The following is a 21,235-nucleotide window of genomic DNA, read 5'->3' as shown; positions in this document are numbered from 1 at the left end:
CGAATGGACTGGCTTCCCATAGAGAATTACTTCTCTGTATTATGTACAGTGAGTAGTCCTGAATAGAATATTGCATTCTCTTGAATAGAGCAAAACAAGTTTTGGAGCATGAGTAATGCAAAGATGTTAAGCAGGGTATTACTTCTAGTAAACTTTCAAAGAAATGAACACCATATTTTATAGGATTATCATGCATAACACATTTATAGAGACTTCCACAGATCAGTGAGGTTTTTAACAAGCATGCTTTAAAGTTTTGTACTTTTGTCTGACCCTGGTCTTAGTTTGTATTATTGAGATGTAATAAAAAACAAAGTATTTCCATTTCAGCAATAAAAATGAATTGCAAGGAATATAATCAGTCACATGTCTCTGTATGTTTTGTAGAGGAAATGTGTAAGACTCAACATGATGATAATTTAAATTAGAAACACAGTTATTTAACTCATGAAGCCAGGGGATGATGGGTGGGCTACCTCATAGTACTGCAAGTAAATAAACTGAATTTTATTTAAGTATGGGATAGAATGTGGCGATAATGTGAAAGTATGTGTATGTTAAAGTGAGAGAAACATTTTAATTGCAAAGAAAGAGTTGTCTCTCAAGCTTTGCTATTAAAACAGTTTTTATTCAAACCGTTTTATACAGTTTGGAGTATGATTCCTTTGTGTTTGTTTGTAAAAAGGAACATGACTTGTAAAAAAATAAAAATATATATTTTTTTAAGAAGACAATAGAAAATTTGCTGAGTCCATTTCTCTTTTTGTCTCTGCAGCCAGCATTAAAGGCTATAATGGTGATTTTCTGCTTGCTGGAAGACTGCATCGCTGTTTCACTGTCTGTCTATGGATTTATGACCTCCAAATCTATCATTTGCTGCCCTCCACAGGTATTAACTTCTGGTGTAGGTTTTGCTGTGTATCCCTATTTCAAATACTTTATAGTGTTGACAGCTGCTGATCACTTGCTAGTGCCTAATGTTTATCAGTGGAATACCTCCCTTGAGGAATTGCCAAGATATTTAGTTTAGAGCAAGCTTTAACTGTTTTCATAGTTATTTACTGCATTTTTTATTATCTGCACTTAAAAGTACATTTTAGTCGAAATTAGTCTAATTCAAGTCGAAAAGTGTTTGTTTGCTGTTTAATTTAATTGTTTGGCTGCCCACTAAAGTGTGCTAGCCTATACTACTGACTTATTGCCTTTTCTGCATTTCTGTGTGTTTCTATTTAAAAACAAAAAAATATTCCTTGTTTTCCTGCCTCTCCTAAACTAGTTAGACCAGTTTACAGGCCTTGCTGTATCCTGGGCTGTGTTGTAGTTCCTGTGTTGTCCATTGCCTTACTTGGATAGAAGGAAGATGTTCTTCATCTCACATTGCTGCAGTCCTAACACTTGGGTAGTCCGCTGTCCCAGTCGGCCCGAATACCAAAGTATAAGGCTGACGTCGGTCAAGGCGCATTTGTCTGACATCAGGACGTCAGGGTACAAATGCGCATGACCGACGTCATATCCTCAGTCTTTTTTGCCGCATGGTCCGATGCAGAAGCAGTATTGCGAGTGCAGGTTGGCATTCTGAAATTTTCTGAAGTCGGAGTTTCAGACCGAATCAAAGTTGGCTGGCACCCGCTGGGGAATATTTTGTTTTTTCTTGCCTCAGTATTTAACCGGATGTCAGAAAAAGTGAATAACTGTATTTCTTGTGGGAAACAGATACCTCATAGAGATTACCATACATTGTGTATACCTTGCTTAGGGCCTGAGCACGACGTTGTTGGCTGTCGCTCTTGTGCTAGAGTTAACAAACGCACTATTAAGAGAAGATTAGATTGTGCCAGGTTAGTTTTGGGAAGCGTAATTACAACATGCCGCCGGATGCTCACGCCCGCTTCGCCTAAAAAGCGCAAAGACAAAGCAGCGAAGCCTAGGGTAGAAGAACAGTCTGTCCCGGACAACGGTTCTTTAGAGGGCTCGGTGGAGCCGGTGGTTCTACCAGAAGTTCCTTTGGATTCTCAGGGAGAGACTTTACTGTTACAAGATGTGTCCTCTCAGGAGGTAGGCCAGGCTGAAGGGGCTTCTCAGGTAGCTGTTCTCCCCTCCCTTCCTAAGGTGGTTAGGCCCTCCCCTTCTGTTTCCAAGGCTCCTTCTAGAGGCCGGCCAGGGTTAACTTCAGTGGGGGTCTCCCCTTGTTCTTCAGGGTCTCTGCCTAAGAAACATATGCTTAAAATGGCAGAAGATTTGATTACTATGATTAGAGGTTCTTTACCCCCCCCTGATAAGAGGCCTAGGGTGGAACCTGAGCTTGAGAGTTTTGAGCAGTGTTCGGAGGCTTCTGAGTCTTCGGCTGAAGACTTGCAGGAGTATCCTCCTTATTCTGATTCTGATGTAGATGACTCTACACCTTCGGATTTTTCTTTTTCAGAGACTCTTCATTCCATGAGGTAGCATTTTAAATGGGAAGGTCAAGATTTCTCTGATTCTAGGAAAAGGCTTAGGGAATTTTTGTTTCTACCCCAGCATATGCCTTTAGCTATACCTCCTGTTCTGGATGTGGTAGAGGATGTTTTTGCAGAGGCTTCCCTGAACCCTGATTCTTTGCCTCCTGCCCCAGTTAAACCGGACAGGTATTATAGAGTGCCTGAAGCTCATAAGTATCTTTTTAAGAGTCCTAGGGCAGACCCAGAAACTGTTTCTCAGGGCCCTAAAGGGGTTAAGGCTTCTGTTGTTAAAAATCCTGTTCCTTCTGATAAAGAGGCAAGGGCTTTGGATAGATGGGGGAAAAAGGTGTATACTTCTTCCACTTTAGCCATGAGGGCTTTGAATTGCCAGTTTCACATGTTGAAATACCAAAATTATCTCCTTTCACAATTGAAGTCTAAGGTAGATGCTCTGGAAGGTATTGAGTGTAAAGAGTTGCAGGATTTGGTTCATGTTTCTGAACAGGTGGGTAAGCATTCCTTGCAATGTGGTTTTGATGTACAGGCCTCTTCGAGGGTGGCAGCCACTGGTTCTGTTCTCAGGCACGCCTGGCTGAGGGATCAGAATTTAGCTGAACATGTAAAGACAAGGATTTTAGATGCTCCTTTACAATCTGATGTGTTGTTTGGTGCGCCTGTGGAAACGGTTTTAAAGAAAATGGAGGACAAGGCTAAGTCTATGCAGACTGTTAAAGATTTTTTGCAGGTTCAGCCTCCAAAGTTTAGTAGAAATTGGCCTACTAAGGGGTGGACTTATCCTTCTTATGATTCTCAGTCTAGGGGTAGATCTAGACGTGGTAGGGGCAGAGCTCAAGGTTCTTTTAGGCCTAGAACAGGCAGTTCGCCTGCCCAGTCTTCTGGTGAGGGCAGGGGTCAGTCCTTTCGTAAGCAGATCCAATGACTTGCCTTTTCAACTGCCAGAGCTTTCTCGTCTGGCAGCACCTTTGGGAGGAAGGCTGGCACTTTTCAAGATGGTAACTTTAGATCTCAAGGAGGCTTACCTTCATGTGCCTATCAGACTCAGTTGCAGGAAGTATCTGCTCGAGCTGGAAATTCACATTATCAGTTCTCTGCATTGCCCTTTGGCTTATCTACTGCGCCCAGAGTATTCACAAAAGTTCTGGCTCCAGTTGTAGCTTTTTTCAGGCTAAAAGGAATACAAATCTATCCTTACTTGGACGACTGTCTGATTCTGGCTCAAGAAAAGGACGAGCTTCTTCAGCATCTGGAATATGTGATAGCAGTGCTAAGATGCCTGGGGTATTCTGTGAACGAAATAAAGTCCAGTCTAGTACCCTCTCAAGACATGTGCTTTCTGGGTGTGAGACTGAATACAGCAGCCCAGATGGCCTTTTAACCCCGGACAAACAAAAGAGTCTATCCCTTTACTTCCATCAACTATCTCATCAGTCCGTGCTGACTGCAAGGACAGTCCTTCAAGCATTAGGGTTCATGGCATCTTGTATTCTGGTGCTTCCCAATGCCAAACTGCATATGAGGAAGCTGCAATGGTATCTAAAAAATGTATGGACACAGCACTGCCAGGATTTGGACACTGTCATTCCAATAATACCTTGCATTCAAAAGGAATTTTTGTGGTGGGCTCAGGAATGTCACCTAAACAAGGGACTCTCTGTGACCCGCCCAGAGGCGAGTCAGATTCTAACGACAGATGCCTCAGACATAGCTTGGGGAGCTCATCTGAATGGAAAGTGGATACAAGACAAGTGGCCTGCCAGACTACAGCATCTACATATCAACATGAAGGAGATGTTAGCAGTCCAGTTTGCATTAATGGCTTTCAAGGAGTTACTTCTTCCAGGGCAGGTGTTGATTCTAACAGACAACACTACTGTCATGTGGTACATCAACAAGCAAGGGGGAACACATTCTTATCCTCTATACAGGCAAGCAATGATTTTGTGGGAGACTGCGCTCAGCTTGCAGCTAAATCTACAGGCAAGGTTTCTGCCAGGAGCACAGAACTCCTTAGCAGATGTGTTAAGCAGGCAAATCATGGATCCCCACGAGTGGAAACTGGATCTTCATGTATTTCGACAATTGACAGTGTCCTGGGGAACTCCAGACATAGATCTGTTCGCTTCTCCACTAAACCACCAGCTGCCAAAGTTTTGCACGAAATGGTTTCATCACACAGCTTGGAAAGTGGATGCTCTTTCGTTCAGTTGGGAAAATCTTCATGTGTATGCCTTTCCACCTCTGCCTCTCCTCCCAAAGGTACTCCTAAAGGTCAGACAAGACAAGCCAAGGATGATTTTGATAGCTCCAGATTGGCCTCGGCAACACTGGTACCCATTACTGAGGAATCTGGTAAGGAAGCCTCCATGGCCTTTACCTTTAATTCCACACCTTTTGTCTCAGAGGGACGGTCATCTCCTCAATGTCAAGCTTCACTCTCTTCATCTAACAGCCTGGCATATTCTGTTTTGAACCACAGCAGGTCTCAACTTCCTCAACAAGTTTTGAATGTGATTATGGAAGCCAGAAGGCCTAGTACACGTAAAGTGTATGCAGAAAAATGGAAGAGATTTTTATTTTGGAGTGCAGCAAAGGATTTGGATGTTTCTGAGCCTAATTTGAGTGTGGCTCTTCAATATCTTACTGAGTTATTGGACAAAGGTTTGTCTTTCTCTTCCATTAAGATTCATGCTGCAGCAATTTCAGCTCACTATGATTGTGACCCACCATTGTTTTCTCATCCTTTGTTCAAGCAATTTCTTAGAGGGCAAAGAATATAAGACCCCCAATGAGAGCTCCTACTCCTGCTTGGGACCTCAATTTTGTGTTGGAGAAACTTACTCTACAACCTTTGAGCCTCATGGCTACTGCTGAATTGAAATACTTGTCATGGAAGACTGCTTTTGTTGGCCATTACTTCTGCAAGAAGGGTTTCTGAATTGCAGGCCCTTATGGCGGTTGAGCCTTTTTGATTTTTCATAAGGATAGGGTATCATTACGCACTAATCCTTCATTTATGCCTAAGGTGGTTTCTAGTGTGGCTTTAAACCAAACTATTCATTTGCCTACTTTTTATGCAAATCCCCAAAATAAGGGGAAAAGATTTTGCACACTTTAGATGTACACAGGCAGTTGCGTTATTATTTAAGCAGGACTAGGATTTTAGGCAGTCTCAGCAGTTGTTTGTTTCTTTTGCTTTGAGTTCCCAGGGCAAGCCTGTGTCAAAACAAACTATATCTAAGTGGATTGGGTTTTGCATTGCATTCTGTTATTCCCATCATGGCAAGGAGATTCCAGCTGGGATTAGGCCTCATTCCACGAGGGCTACTGCCACTTCAACAGCATTTCTAAGGGGTGGCAACTAGGATATTTTGGAGGCAGCTACTTGGAGTTCAGTGCATACTTTCTCCAAGCATTACCACCTTCCTCTCTATTCTAAATCCAGGGCTGGTTTTGCCACTGCTGTGTTGCAGGGCATTTTGGCAGCTCCTGCTTCATTATAGTTTAGCCATCCTCCCTTACCTCTGCTTTGGGATTCTACCCAAGTGTTAGGACTGCAGCAATGTGAGATGAAGAACATAGTACAGTTTTGTACCTACCATAAATGTAGATGTTCAAGATCCACATTGCTGCAGTCCAATTTACTCCCTCCTTCCCTCTGTGTTTAGGGGTGGTTGTGTGGGTGGGGTTCTATTTTGTAAATTTGTATATATTGTACATATATTAGGTACAGGAGTGTTTGGTGTTTTTGGTTTTGGCCTTATCTTTTAGGGTCTTCTGACATCTGGGGCAAGAAAAGACTGAGGATATGACGCCGGTCATGCATTTGTACCCTGACGTCCTGATGTCAGACAAATGCGCCTTGACCGACGTCAGCCTTATACTTTGGTATTCGGGCCGACTGGGACAGCGGACTACCCAAGTGTTAGGACTGCAGCAATGTGGATCTTCGAACATCTACATTTATGGTAGGTACAAAACTGTACTTTTCTTAGCTCACCAGTGGGAGTGGGGAGCCTTGAATAGCCTACCTGTCCTTGAGGGAAGTGACCTCAGCACAAAAAGCTGTAGTAATTGGTCGTTTTGGACCATTTCTAGCTCTTTTGAAGTTCCCTGGTTAAAATCTGCCTCTGGCATTTTTTTGAAGCCATATTGCTCAGACACAGCTCCACGTGGTCCTGTTGAGTCTTCCTGGCTACAGAGAACTGGAAAAAAGTGACTGCTTTCCTGATTAAGTATCCTGCTGTTTTTTATATTTGTTTTACCTTCTACTGCTTACCTAGAGCAAGCTTTAACTGTTTTCATAGTTATTTACTGCATTTTTTATTATCTACACTTAAAAGTACATTTTAGTCGAAATTAGTCTAATTCAAGTCGAAAAGTGTTTGTTTGCTGTTTAGTTTAATTGTTTGGCTGCCCACTAAAGTGTGCTAGCCTGTACTAGTGACTTATTGCCTTTTCTGCATTTAGCGCGGAGTTTCCACTAGAGCACCATCGGGCAGCGCCGGTTAAAAAAAGGTTAAACTATTTCTGGCTCTGTAAAGTCTGCTCTTCATTTTTTCCTTTAGAACTGCTCTACTTGAAATCTAAACAGTCTATTCTCTATCTGTAAAGCTCAGCACTTGTTCCTAAAGCATTTTTAGTCAGGTAAAACACTTCTATATTATACAAAGTACTTCACTAGCTTAAAACCCCCTTGAGTACCCACTTACCTATAGGTCCTTTCTGACTCAGTTACACAGCAAACTTTTTCATTTCTTCTAGCATGTCAAAGGGTCAGTTGCTAGCGTCCTCTCCTGCTCAGCTGGTGAATCTGGGAATATTGAGGCAATGTTACAATTGCCTCATGTACACAGACAACCCTCTCCTCCTCCCACAAAACACAAATACATGCGAGAGATGCAACTATATAGCCAAACTGGAGGCTGAGCTCTATCAACTCGGGACTGGCAAAACCAGACAGGAGGAGAAGGTAACCATACACACCATAAACCCAGTCTCACATAGAACTATCACAACTAAAAATCAAACACACAAACACACAAAGACATACTCTGAGGCACTGATCAAAAATCTACCAAAACAGCAGAGGCCTTCAAAGCAGACACCCAAGCAACTGCCACCTCATGACATAACACAAGCAACACATAGATCACAAAGTCAGTGTGAAAATCAGTCACAGCCCTTAAGGCCAAACACAATGCCAGACACACTTGTCATAGGTGACTCCATAGTCAGACACACTGACATCCCACTCACCAGACTGAACAAGGAGAGGGTCACAGTAAGCTGCCTGTCGGGCGCTAGAATCCGCCACATAACACAAGCACTCAGGTCACTCCACAGCAAGTACAAGTATGACTCAGTCATTGTCCATGCTGGTGTGAATGACCTGAGACGCCTCCCTGGACTACATTAAAAGAGACATAAAGGAGCTCTCAGATTATGTAGCCCAGGCTGGTATGACTCTGACCCTGAGCAGTATCCTACCTTCACCAAGAATGATGCCACAATACAGAGACAAAATGATCAGTTTTAATAATTGGCTTAATTTCTGGTGTCATTCTAAGGGGATCCAATGTCTGTCTGCCTGGAATGACATGCTTGACAAGCCACGCTGCTTCACAAGGGACGGCTTGCACCTGTCACCCCTGGGTTTCCGGATATTGGCAAAGGCTCTTGCCACCCCATAGTGCCATTTTTAGACAAGGCTCAAATTCTAAACCCACCGCCCTAGAAAACAATAATGGAAAAAAACTAAGGGTAATGCTGCTCAATGCCAGAAGTCTAAATCTCAAGATGCACGCCTCAAGCCCTCCTCAGTATGGAGAACATCGATGTCTGTGCTGTGACTGAAACCTGGTTCAAGGCTCCTGAGAGCACCCCAGCACTATCAGGTTTTACCTCATATCATGTGTTCCGGCCCCAAAACCCAGACCGTACCACAAAAGGAGGGGGTGTATCCATATTCATCAAGGATACCCACATCTCCAGGCTGGTGGCAACTCACGAAGCATCAGAGACCATTCAGGTGCAATTAACCATAGGCAAAACTGCTCTACAGTTTGTAGCATGTTACAGGCCACCCTCTCAAACTCAGGAACCCTACACAGCCTTCCTGAAGACACTGGAGAGTATAAATGTCTCTCCAAACACCATCATATTGGGTGACTTCAACTACCCAATTATAGACTGGGAACATTACTCAAGCCCCAATACCCTAGCCCAAAGGTTCCTGGAGTTCATAAACTCAAATGCTATGGAACAACTTGTCACCATTCCCACAAGAGGTGAAAATATACTAGACCTGATCATCACAAACATGGGGACAAAATGCTCCACACCGGAAGTATATCCCTCATTGGTGAGATCAGACCATAAACTAATCTCACTGAAGATCCACATCCCGCCCCCACCCCCAACAAAAAAGACCACAGTGAAGAACTTCTCAAAAGCCAACTTCACACTTCTTAAGACTGGTGTGGTATCCTTCAAGGCCCCTGAGCCATTGGAAACCACAACCCACGCTGCTGAATCCCTTACAAATGCTTTCTACGAGCACCTCCAGGATTGCATGGATCAAGCAATCCCAAATAAAATCAAGACCCTTTCCACCAAAGGCAAGCGCCCGATCTGGTGGACCCCAGCCATAAACAAACTTTACAACAAGAGGAGAAAGCTACTACAAGATGGAGCAAAATCCCTAAAAGGGAAGACATCTCTGATCAATACTAGTAAAAAACTACGATCACTCATAAAATCATCCAAGGCCAACTTTGAGAGAAAAATCGCCAAGGACTCAAAAGACAATCATAGGGCCTTCTTTAGCTATGTTAGAAATCTGGGTGGAAACTCCCAGATATGCTCAGAATTGGTCCAAAATGATACAAAAATCACTGAACCCACAGACATTGCAAACATACTGGCAGACAGGTTCAGTGAAAATTTCTCCCCCCCAAAAGGAGAAATATCTATCCCAGCAGAGTGTAGCCTCCCAATCATCTCAAATGCCCAGGTGAGAGCTGCTCTCTAAAGCTAAAAACACAGCATCAATGGGACCTGATGGTGTCCCCAGCTGTGTGCTACACAAACTCAATGAGGAACTAAACCCACACATAAGGCTGCTGTTTAATCTTAGCCTTACCACAGGATACGTACCCAAAGAGTGGCGTACGGCAACTGTGGTCCCACTCCACAAAGGCGGTGCTTCTACGGACCCTGGTAATTACCGCCCATAAGCTTAACAAACCTGGTCTGCAAAGCTATGGAGAGGATCATAATGGAACTCATAAATAAAGACATAGGGGACCTACAGACTTTGGATCCTACCCAATTCGGCTTTGTCAAGGGCAGATCATGCCTCTTGAACTTGGTCGACTTTTTGAAACAGTCACCAAGGCCATTGATGAGGGTAAGGCAGTTCACACAGCCTACCTTGACCTTGCAAAGCTTTCGACACAATACCCCACTCGGGTATCATAGAAAAGCTCACCAGCTTAAATGTAAACCCATATGTCACAAGATGGGTTGCAAACTGGCTCAAGGACAGAACCCACAGGGTTAGAGTTGCTGGTGCCATGTCAGACTCAAGCCAGTCACAAGCGGTGTCCCACAGGGCTCAGTCCTGGGCCCCCTCTTGTTCGGCATCTACTTTTCAGAAGTGCAGGCAAACATAGGAGGATTGTGGCTGACAAAGTTTGCAGATGACTGCAAACTGGGCGCCATAGTTGAAAATCCATCAGACACAGATATCCTTCAGAGAGGTCTCATAGAAATGGATAACTGGTGCCAGAGTCATGGCCTTAAGCTAAACGCCAAAAAATGTATAGTCATACCCTTTGGTAAAAACAAGGTAACCCCAAGTTGCCACATAGGTGGCAATCCATTAAGCACAGAAGAGGTTATCAGGGACCTGGGGACCTAAGTTGACAGTAGCCTTTCTTTTGACACTCACATTGCCAAAGTGGTTAGGAGGACCTTCTACATTGCCCACCTGATTATGAAGGGATTCACATCCAGATCAAGGGAGGTCATTGTTCCCCTGTACTCTTCACTTATCAGACCAATGATTGAGTACAATGCCCCATTCGGAATGTATCTTACCCGTCACCTGCAGCAATTGGAAAGACCCCAAAAGTTCCTCACCAAAAGGATAAAGGGGCTCAAAAATATGCCATATGCTGCCCGACTGAAGAAACTCCAGCTCTATTCAGTCGCATACCGTCTGCTCAGAGGTGACCTGTGCCTGACATACAAGGCCATGTCCAACCCGGAATTAATGGACATGCTCCACCTCAAAAAATCCAAATCCACCAGAGCCACAAGAGCAAGAGACTTAAACCTCAACACGGATATAAATAGGACATGCTGGAGGGACAGATTCATCACCCAGAGACTCCCTATGCTGTGGAACAGAATCCCGGTCCATGTGAGAGACAGCACCTCGCTGCCTCTGTTCAAGAGGAATCTTGACCAGTGGATAGGAGATCGTAGGTTTACCCCGGGGATCATCTCTGTATCACTGCTGGACAGAGGCACGGCAAACTAATGGGTATAGTATTCTTCAACCTAAGGGGTGGTGAAAGCCACACAACTCTGGCCAGGCTTATAAATGCCCTAGGGCAGATAGCCTAGTATGAACCTATGAAGTATAGCTCAGAAAGTCCATGTTTGCCTATTTTTACATGAAATGTGTTTACAGTGAATATTGGAAATAGTCAGACTTTAATGGTCAGTAAAGATAAATAAATGGAGCATGGAGTTCAGTACTTCATCTTAGAAAATGGGCTGCATTCATACTAAGAAAAAAATAAGTCTTAACATATTAACATTAAATATAATGCTGAGGACTTTTGAGCTCAGAGTGATACATATGTAGTTACTTAGAACAGAAAGTGTATTTGATAAAAAGTTGTCTGAGCTACATGACATATGAATAACTGTAATACATTTAATGGGGAGCTGTATCCAACCTTTGTACAGAAGTAACATCCCAGGTTAAATGTACTTGGAATAAATTTAGTCTGACATAAGATGGTCCAAAATAGATTGCAGACTATAGTGATCACAATGAAGCAAATGAAAAAAATAAGTCGGAGAAACAAAGAAACTAGACTTGTACGTATGACATAATAAACTACACTTATGCTTATGATATAATGTATTGAGGTTAAGCTGCTACAATATAGTTATAAAGTCATTCAAAGAAGTTTAGATAGGGATGGAAATAGAACAAAATCTTACTGAAAGTTTTCTGTTAAAGGAAAAAACATTTTGTTTTACCTTTACAAAGATTCCACATTTACAGCGTTTAATAACTACAGGCCCACTGAAATCCTCTCTCCCCATCAAAAATACTTGAAAATGTATTTATGCTGAGCTTCTACATCACCTAAATTCAAATAATCTGGTGTCCTAAAATACAGTATGGTTTCAAACACTGCCCTTTTTCACTTCACCCACACTGTAAACCAGCATAGAAGTAATGGTAACCTAGTGTCAATCATGTTCCTAGACTAATCCAAAGATTTTGACACTATCACATCAACATTTACTCGCTGAAAACTCTTCTATAGGACTTTGTCCTCCCTTATCTTGATCCTTAATTGTCTATCTGGAAGGCAACAAGTAGTCAAATGGCAACAGGACCTCTCCTTTATTCTCCTAGTTACCGTAGGTGTCCCTCGGGGCTGTGTACTGTAACCCCTTCCCTTCAGTATTTGTATAAACCTGCTTTACACTGCCATAGTCCAAGCAAATAATAGTGCAATATCCAGATTATTAATGTGGTCAGGCCCCACAATATCCAGACTCCCAAGAAATCACTCAGATTTCTTTCTCTTCAGTTGAAACCTGGCTGAAAAATTCAAACCTGTTCCTTAATCCCAATAAAACAAAACTGATGCTCTTCCCCACTAAACATTATCTCCATCAAAAACAATCTTTCTTGGTTATATCAAATAGGATTAAAGTTGAGGTAGTACCACATACTAAATTACTGGACATTGTAATAGATGATGATATTAAATTTGATCAACATTGTTTTTTTTTTTTTAAACAATTTAAAAAGACCCAGCAGAAACTTGGATTCCTTTACAGAGCAAACAGTACCTCCCAGACCCAGCAAAAAAGACCCTAGCCTCATCATATGTGCTTCCAACCCTGTTGTATGCTTCACCTTCTTTACCAACCTAAGCTCATCACTAAAATCCAAACCTGCTTTCTGTTATAGCAAAGTATCTAAATTTGTTACCAACACTGCGCACCAAACTCACCTCTTCCAAGTTTTAAACAGTTAAACTGTCTAGAGCTTAACAGCTATGTACCATACCCTCTCTAGTTATGGCATACACACTTATTCTTCTGTCTTTTGGCTTTTCCCGGTTAGGGGTAGCCACAGAGGAACTCCGGTCCGCTAATGATTAGCAGTAGATTTTTACGTGCTGGCTTGCTGGGCCTAGCGCACAACCTTCAACGAAGGAATGCCCAACGCCCATTCACGCATGTCGACACACAGAAGATGCTGTAACTGAGAATCGAACGTGCAACGTCTAACTGTGAGGCGACAATGCTACCGCAGCACCACCACCGCAGTATTATGGCATACACACTATTATCCTGAAAAATACCCTGCATTAAATAAAATTTCTACTGAGCACAGCTAAACAAACAGTTCATCTAGGGACTTGCTATACCTCTGTTATATCTCCAAACTCTGTAACACCATCTCTACTGATGTAAAAATAACTAACAGACTACAGAACCATAAAATCCAGCTCAAACAGTGCCTTACCCAGTGATGGTCATGCTGATTTTCATCACTAGGTCGAGACCTCTAGTGAAAGCACACACTTCCTATTACCTATTGCTAACTTTTTGCTCTCCTGCACTTCAATCATTGGACTCTTAACTTGCACCCTTGCACTTAAGTCAGTATACCCCTCTTCACTAACTGGCGCCACCTACTGCTGTACCACTCTCATGCATTCCCTGTATACCCAAGTATTAAACCAACCAGATGCACTAATTTGGAACAGGCTGCATATACAGAACTTATGGTATACCCTGCTGTCTCACTCGAATGCTGTTACCACTGTCCTCATATACAGTACTAGTATCTGCCTTCCTACATAATTTTGTACCTCTTGAACCCTTTACAAACCTTTCTGTACTGAAAAGTAAAAACACTAAACTTTACAACAATATTTCCCTTATACAGTATAAATCCATTACTTCCTGCAAGATTTTAGTGGTACCAAAACTGTATAAACTTTAAACGTGTTGATATATATATCTGGCTTGAAACTGGGTTTTTTTTCTGAGAAATGTAACTGTTGTTTTTCTGAGAACTATCTGAAAATTCAGTAGTTAATATAAATGTACTGTGATGGAGCTTTTCTCAGCGGGCCTCCTCTGAAAATGGGCTCTGCCTAGTCAGACTTTCCCTATCAGTAAAGACAAATAAACAGAGCATGGAGTTCAGTACTTAATCTTAGAAAATGGGATTCCCTCTTTAATATTCTTGGCTGGTTATAAAATGGTCCAAAGGGGTCCATTAATGTACAAACAGAGCCTGAGAAAAATGTAAGTGTTGAATTATGACACTGAATCAATTTACCAGTAAAGGAAACACTGAGAAAGCTACCATTATATGCGGTGAGAGACAAAGCTCAAAAAAGTCTAACTCATAAAATGAAGCATCATCTTTGTAACCATTTGTTGTGGTTAGGGTCATGGTGCTGGCAAACTCCTCAGGGGTAGACTAGACTTCCTATACCTAGCAATATTCTCCAGCATGTACTTGCAGGATCCTTCGAGTTTCTCAACAGGCTGAAAGAGTCCTTTCTTATCCCAGGGTCCTCCTTCCAGTAGATTGTGCCAGTATGCATTTGGTAGGTGGAGCATTCTCACACAGAGACCACTCCATCCTCATTAACTCCTGTCAACATGAGTGAGCAATGGATATACTCCAAGTTCTTCCTGAGTTATTAGCCTCTTTACTCTGTCAAGAAAAGCAAGTGCATCTACCTGTAAAGGATCCTCATTTCTGATGCATTTCTCCATTAAGTTATCCTTTTGGTGACTATCTGAGGCTCATGACCATATGTGACAGTAGGGGCAGAAACCTGCCAGTTCGCCTTTATCCTGTCAATTAGGTCTTGACTCTTTACCGCACACCAGCATAGTGCCTGCATTAGTGCTGATGCACAAATCCACTGGTCAGTCTCCTGATTCACTTTGCCCTTATTCATGAAAAGGTCCCCAAAATTCTTTCCACCTGTGGTACCTCCCACCTTGATCTCTAATTTGGTGGTGTGTATTTTGCACTCATTTCCAGATCAGCCATACCTGGAGATTGAAAATGCATCCAAATATGAAGGACTCTAGTAACACAATCCATGCAATAAATTACAGCAGATGAGCAAACAATTATTTCCAGGGGGGACTGTACCCGTTACACCCCCATGTAGGTGAATTTTGTATTTATTCTAATTCCATGATCACACGGTCAGCCAATGCCACAAAACAGGGGCATAAATCCCTGACTGCAACCTAGATTTGCTTAGCAGCCCAGGCATCTGAGGCAGTGGCAGGGTAGGTTGGGCACATCTTTCCTGGGGGAAGGGGTTTATCTTGGTGTCACCAGTGTTTGATCCCTAGTGGATGCTGGGGATGTGGAGGTGGGCATTGTTCAAAGAGGGGGAGGAAATTGCCGTATGCAGGGTGATAACACCAGCCCATCCCATTGTATGCTTGCCTCTTGGACATTGCAGGCAAGACAAGAGTACAGCTTAAATAGAAACCTTGCACAGCAGCAGAGTGACACGGTCACAGGATGCTGCACTCTCCTTGTTCAATCCCAACCCTGATCAGAGGTAATTCAGAGGGAAGGACAGACGATGTAGGTAGACCCAGTGAGTGAGGAGACATCAAGTTCCACTGATTTTCAGCTGCATTGAGAAAAAGCTGCGTTTAAAAAAAAAAACTTCAGGATCACACAACCACTGGGAAGTCTACAACTGCATGAAATGTGCTATTCACAAATAGTGCAGTCGATTGCAGTAAATGCCTTAGTTGACTACTACACACAGTTCTAGTTTGTGACATTCTTATCTTGCTGAGTAATTGCATTCTACTTCACAACTGAACAAAGGCCAGAATGTTTGGAAAATGAAGTGCAATTTTTTATTTCCTAACAGCTCAGCTATTGAACTGCAGCAAACTTAAAGAAATTACAGCAGGCAAACTAACTTACATTTGAAAAGCATGTTAGCAACAGATTTTCACATACAGCATTCAGTAAAGCATTATGTAGATACTTTACTATTGAACAGAACATATTCAGCCATCTAACATGCAAAACAATTGCATGCTCCCACTGTTTTTAGTCCAAACCACTTTAAACTCTAAACTAAAAAAATGGGTTGCATCACTTAAACCAATAATGTATATGAGATGAAACTATAATTATCATTTTTCATTAGAGGGATCTGATTCAGCGAATCTGTAGTTGGTTTACAGTCAGTTTATTTTCAAATAACCCAAGCTTATATCACATTTACTTGAACATATGAGCCTGACTGGTCTCCTAGGCCTGCATTTAGTTGCTGAAATCACCCAAGTTTGCTTCAGAGAGCATAAGTCTTCAGTTGTCTGGGTCAGTTTTGTTTGAGACTTATACAGCTGAGAACCTGTTGCTCACATGTGTGTATCCTTAATGTGCAATTCAGGCTGATGGTCACCCAGAATAAGAGTATGACTGGCTTTACTCACCCTGTCATTGATCAGTTTTTCTCTGAGCTGTAGTAAACTCTGCCAGGTTTCCCAGTAGCTGAGATGGTGCAGTGAATGTTCTAAACACATGATTGTGTGTGAGATAAAATGTTCTATTGTTCAAGATGTTTCTTGAATCTGGTGATGTCCTTCTGTATCACTGTTGCAGTATTTTTCATCATAAGGATTTCCTGCCAAGGACAGACCAATATCCAGACAGTATTCCAAAACCGTTAGATCTTGCATGCTCAGTACATCATGTGTGTGATCCCCATTCAGGACATAGGGCGTATAGGAAATGTACGAACTCTGTTACTCAGAACTTCTTTTCCACCAGTCCAAAAGCCATTGTTGCTCGTCGGTCTGAATGCCTTTTTGCTGTGCTAAATACCTAGCTGTTAGAGAAGTGCCCCATTGGGGTATTTTTTTTTTTTGGTTACCTAGAGTTCATGTCATGCAGGAAGGGAAAATGTCAGTGTGGGAGGCAGGTTCCCCATAAGGATTGTCACAAAGTTTTTTTTTTTTTTTTTTGTCTGAGTGCTCCCCCGACCATAAGTTCTATAGCATTTGTGTCTAAGACTCGTAGACGTTGGTTGACTTCCCAGGTCATCTATCTCAAAAAATAGAGGCGTAAACTATTAGCCCAAGGTAGCATGGCTGAATCGTCAAATCCTTGGGTACTGTTAGGCAAGAAGGCCAAGATGTCTTGGCCAGATTCTTTGGCCAATTTCTCTAGAAGCGGGTTATAGTGCTGTAGACCATCTGGTATCTACGCTGGATTCCTCTGCTGCAACTCCATGGGAGGCCAGCATGGATCCTTCCTTTTGCATGTCCTCTAAGGCTTTGCAGACGTCTGCTCTGGACATCGAAAGGGAACTGTGCTTGGTCATCTCTGAGGGCTCTAGGGGGATTATGCAGATTCTAGTCAGGGAAGAGGTCCTGGGTTCTCCTATTGAATTTCATCAATGGGCGGAATCCCCGGTGTTTGTTAGGGTTGACAATCCCTACCAAGAAAAATCAGAAGACTAAACTTACTTTCCCTGTATGTCCTAAGGGTCCTCAAAGGGAATGGCAGGAGTTTACTCAGGACTTGTTTAATGCCTTCATGGCCCTGAAGCCTCCCCATGGAGTTTCTGTACCTACTTCCCCTTGGACTTCTACTTCTTCCAGATTCATGGCCAAGTACTAGGCTAGATGCCCTTATGGACCATTTTAAATCTAACAAACTTAGCCCAGTGATGATATTCAAACCCAGTACCCTTGTGTCTGTGAGGTAAACACTTTGACCATTACGCCAACTCCAAATCCTCCTCCGATGAGGATTTTGGAGACTGATGTCTTATTCTTCCCAGATGCCTTCACTTTTTGCTTATGTTTCTCACGAAGAAGAGTCTGAGTCCTGAATCTGCTTTTGGAAAATTGTCTTTTGGAGACACTATAGCTAGAATGATGGAGCTACTTCAAGTGAAATTCTTCTCAAGTGTCTTGTATCTAGAAAAGGTGTTACGAGCTGCTTCAGGTCGACACTCCTAAACTATCTGCAGTACATCCTGGGAAAGCTACTTTGTACACTTTTCTAACTTCTCAGTGTCCTGCTCCAGAGAAACCTGACAGGTTCTATAAGGTCCAAGCTTCTGCATTCAGATAAGGATAGTAGAGCAATGGAGAGAATTGGTAAGGTTTATACTGCTTCTCCTTTGGCCTTTTAGGCCATCCATTACCAGACCCACATGACCAGATATTCTGTGGCCTTGAGCACCAAGACTTTTCATTTTCTTTCTGACCCCCCCCCCCCCCCAGCGATTCTGACACAGTATTCTGCCCTTTCTCTTTTGGGTTCTGCGCCTCGGGTGGCTCGTCACTCTGTGTAGGTATGATGCTACTGATGCCTCTTCTAGAGGGGCTGCTTTTGGGTCTGTCGTGTGGCATTATTTTGGGTCTGTCGTGTGGCATTATTCTTGGCTTTGCCTGTAGTCATTACTTAAAGAAATTAAGGCCATGTTGCTGGATACTCCTTTTGGATAATATAAATCTCTCTGGGACTGCTGCTGTGTTTTAGTCTCCAAGAAAAAGTTAAGGATTTGCAGGCCCTTAAAGATATTTTTGTCTCTCCTATCGCTAAGTTCCAGAGGAATTATCCTACTAGGCTGCTTTTGTTTGTTGGCAGCCTTATCAGGCCTCTAAAAGCAGGAAGAGTGCTAGGTGGGTGCCTCCTGCTAAGTCTTCTCTGACTTCTGTGGCCCAGAAGCCTCTTTTTATCAGGCTGCTTGTCTTTGTCACTCCCACCCCTAACCCTTGGCCAGGTCCCTTTTGTCTCTTCATCTCTCCCTTTGTCTTCTAAACTGGTATCTTCTCACCTTGGATTCTTGGGTTCTGTTTGTCATCTCTCATGGTTATGTCATGATGTGGAAGTGTCTCCCTCCTTTTTCAGGGATTCCCCAGCCTCTTCTGGAACAACTTTATTTCTCAGAGGGCCTTGAGTCCCTGGTGGACCAGAAAACTATTCAACCTGTCCCTCCTCCTGAAGTAGGAAAGTGATTTTACCGAGGATGTTCCTGGCTCCTCGAAAGGAGGGCCCTTGGAGATGTATTCTGGATCTCTTACCTTTCTCAAGATTTCTTTTTTTGAATGCTTAATCTTCAAACTCTGTTGCCTCTTTTAGTACCCCAGGCTTTTCTGGTGTTTTTGGATCTTGAGGATGCTTACCTTCATATTCCTATTCACCCTTTTTAGTACCCCAGGCTTTTCTGGTGTTTTTGGATCTTGAGGATGCTTACCTTCATATTCCTACATTTCTCTATTTCTTCCTCCCATTTTTAGTACTCTGCTTTGCCCTTTTGCCTCTCTACTGCCTCAAGGGTATTCACAAAATGCCTAGCTCCTGTGATTGCCTTTTGCAGGCTCCAACACATTCAGGTTTTTCCTTTTTTAGGTGACTTGCTGATTCGACTGCATCTCCCTATTGCCTCTTACAGGCTCTGGAGTTCACCATATCTGTCCTTTTTAAAGTTTGGGATTCACTGTCAACTCCCAAAAGTCTGCCCTGACTCCTCCTCAGGATCATGACCGTCTGTGCTGCAGGATTCAGACTGGGCCAATGCTTGTGACTCTTCCACCCCCCAAAAGCTTTATCCTTGACCGTACCATTTTCTTAGCCACTACTTCTGCTTGCCATTCCAGCAAGAGAATTCTTTAAGCTGTAGGATTCATGGCTTCTTCTGTTCCAGTGCTCAGTTTGCCAGGCTACATAGGTTCCTAGGTGTGTACTAGGATAATGGCCCTGGGGCCTTTACATGCCTAGCCATATGATTACCCTGGCATTGTGCCACCCGGCCTTCGTTCCCTGTGCCTCTGTCAAGTAGAGCCACTGGAGTTATCCCTGGGGTGAATTTTCTATTTCCCTTCCTCTCATCAAGATTTCTGTTGGAGGGTCAGAGGTGTTCTGCTTGACATGTATGGGAAGTCTATGCCATAGAATGGGCAGTCTCTGGGTTAGGAACCTGTTCATCCAGTACATTCTGTTGATTGTGGTAATGAGGTTGAGGTCTCTGGAGCGTATGGTACTGAGGGGATTGGGATTTCTTTAGATGTAGCATTTCTAACAGAGCTGGGTCAGACATGGCTTTGTAAGTCAAGTAGAGATTGCCTGTAAGTAGGCGATATGAGACATAGAATAGGACAAGTGTTTAAGGCCTAGGATCCTCTTTGTGAGGTACTTTTGTGGCCTCTCCAGTTGTTGCAGGTGTTTAGTGAGGTACATGCCAAATGGGGCATTGTAACCAATGATTGGCCTAATGAGGGAAAAGTAGAGGGAGACAGTAACCTCTTTCTTCCTGGATGCAAAACCCTTAGTAATGGGATGTGCCACATAGAAGGACTTTCTGACCACAGTGGCAGTGTGGTGATCAAAAGAGAGGTTGCTGTCAACCTGTGTTCCCAGATCTCTTGTAACACCTTCTGTGTTCAGTGGACTACCATTGATGGTAATTCATGGGAACTGGGTTTTCCCAAAAGGGATGATGACACATTTTTTTGGCAGTGAGCTTAAGGCCATGGTTCTGACACCAATCATTTATCTCAGTGAGGCCATTCTGTAGGATGTCAACATCACTTGGGTAGTTAATAATGGCTCCCAACTTGCAATCATCTGCGAACTTTGTCAACCAGAGCCCCTACGTGTTGGCCTGAACTTCAGAGAAGTAGATACTAAAAAGGAGAGGACCCAGGACCGAACCTTGTGGGAATCCACTCATGACTAGTCTGCAGTCTGACTTGGAGTCAGCTCCTTTCACACTGTGTGTTCTATCTGTGAGACAGTTTGCAACCCACCTAGTGATATAGGGGTTGATGCCTAGCTTAGTGAGTTTTTCTATGATTCCTGAATGGGGAATGGTATCAGAGGCCTTGGGCAGATCAAGGTAGGCTGTGTGAACCACCTTGCCTTCATCCACCACTCTGGTGACTGACTCAAAGAAGTCGACCAAGTTGAGCAGGCATGATCTATCCTTCACAAAACCAAACTGTGTGGGATCCAGAGTTTGGAGATTCCCTATATCCTTGTTTATTAGGTCCATGATGATGCATTCCATAGCTTTGCGTATCAGACTTGTCAGGCTAATGGGGTGGTAGTTCCCAGGGTCTATAGTCTCTCCTTTGTGGAGAGGGATGACTAGCAGTGCACCATGTGGTAGGGACAAAGCCTGAAGTGGGGCTGTGATTGAACAGGGCACACAGGTGAGGTGCCAGTTCATTGTGTAGTTCATGTAGAACACAGCCAGAGATATTGTCAGGTCCCATAGAAGCTGTATTCTTGGCCTTTGTTAGCACTGAATTTGTCTGTTAGTATATTGGCAATTTCTGTTGGCTTGGTATAGTAGGTACCATTGTGCAGTAGCTCAGAGCAAATCTGGGTATTGCCATGGAGATTCTTTATATAACTGTAAAAGACATTGTGGTTGTCTTTACTATCTGCTGCAATTCTGTTTTCATAGCTAGCTTTAGAGAAT

At 43.0% G+C, this 21,235-nt stretch overlaps 1 protein-coding gene across 1 annotated transcript; it reads left to right on the top strand.

Annotated features, from left to right (window-relative positions):
• Window positions 1-775: 775 nt before the first annotated feature.
• LOC122810629 (membrane-spanning 4-domains subfamily A member 8-like) lies at window positions 776-17,762 on the top strand (the record flags this gene model as incomplete). The annotated part of the gene is given in 2 exon segments (XM_044082205.1): window positions 776-889; window positions 17,616-17,762. Coding segments are annotated over 2 exon segments (261 nt in total), but the record flags the coding sequence as incomplete, so codon positions are not given.
• Between the last annotated feature and the right edge of the window lie 3,473 nt (window positions 17,763-21,235).

This window comes from Protopterus annectens, chromosome 9.part0, assembly GCF_019279795.1.
Source record: "Protopterus annectens isolate FY-2018-M chromosome 9.part0, PAN1.0, whole genome shotgun sequence".
NCBI lineage: Eukaryota > Metazoa > Chordata > Ceratodontiformes > Protopteridae > Protopterus > Protopterus annectens.
This window is presented reverse-complemented; position numbering and strand designations above follow the sequence as displayed.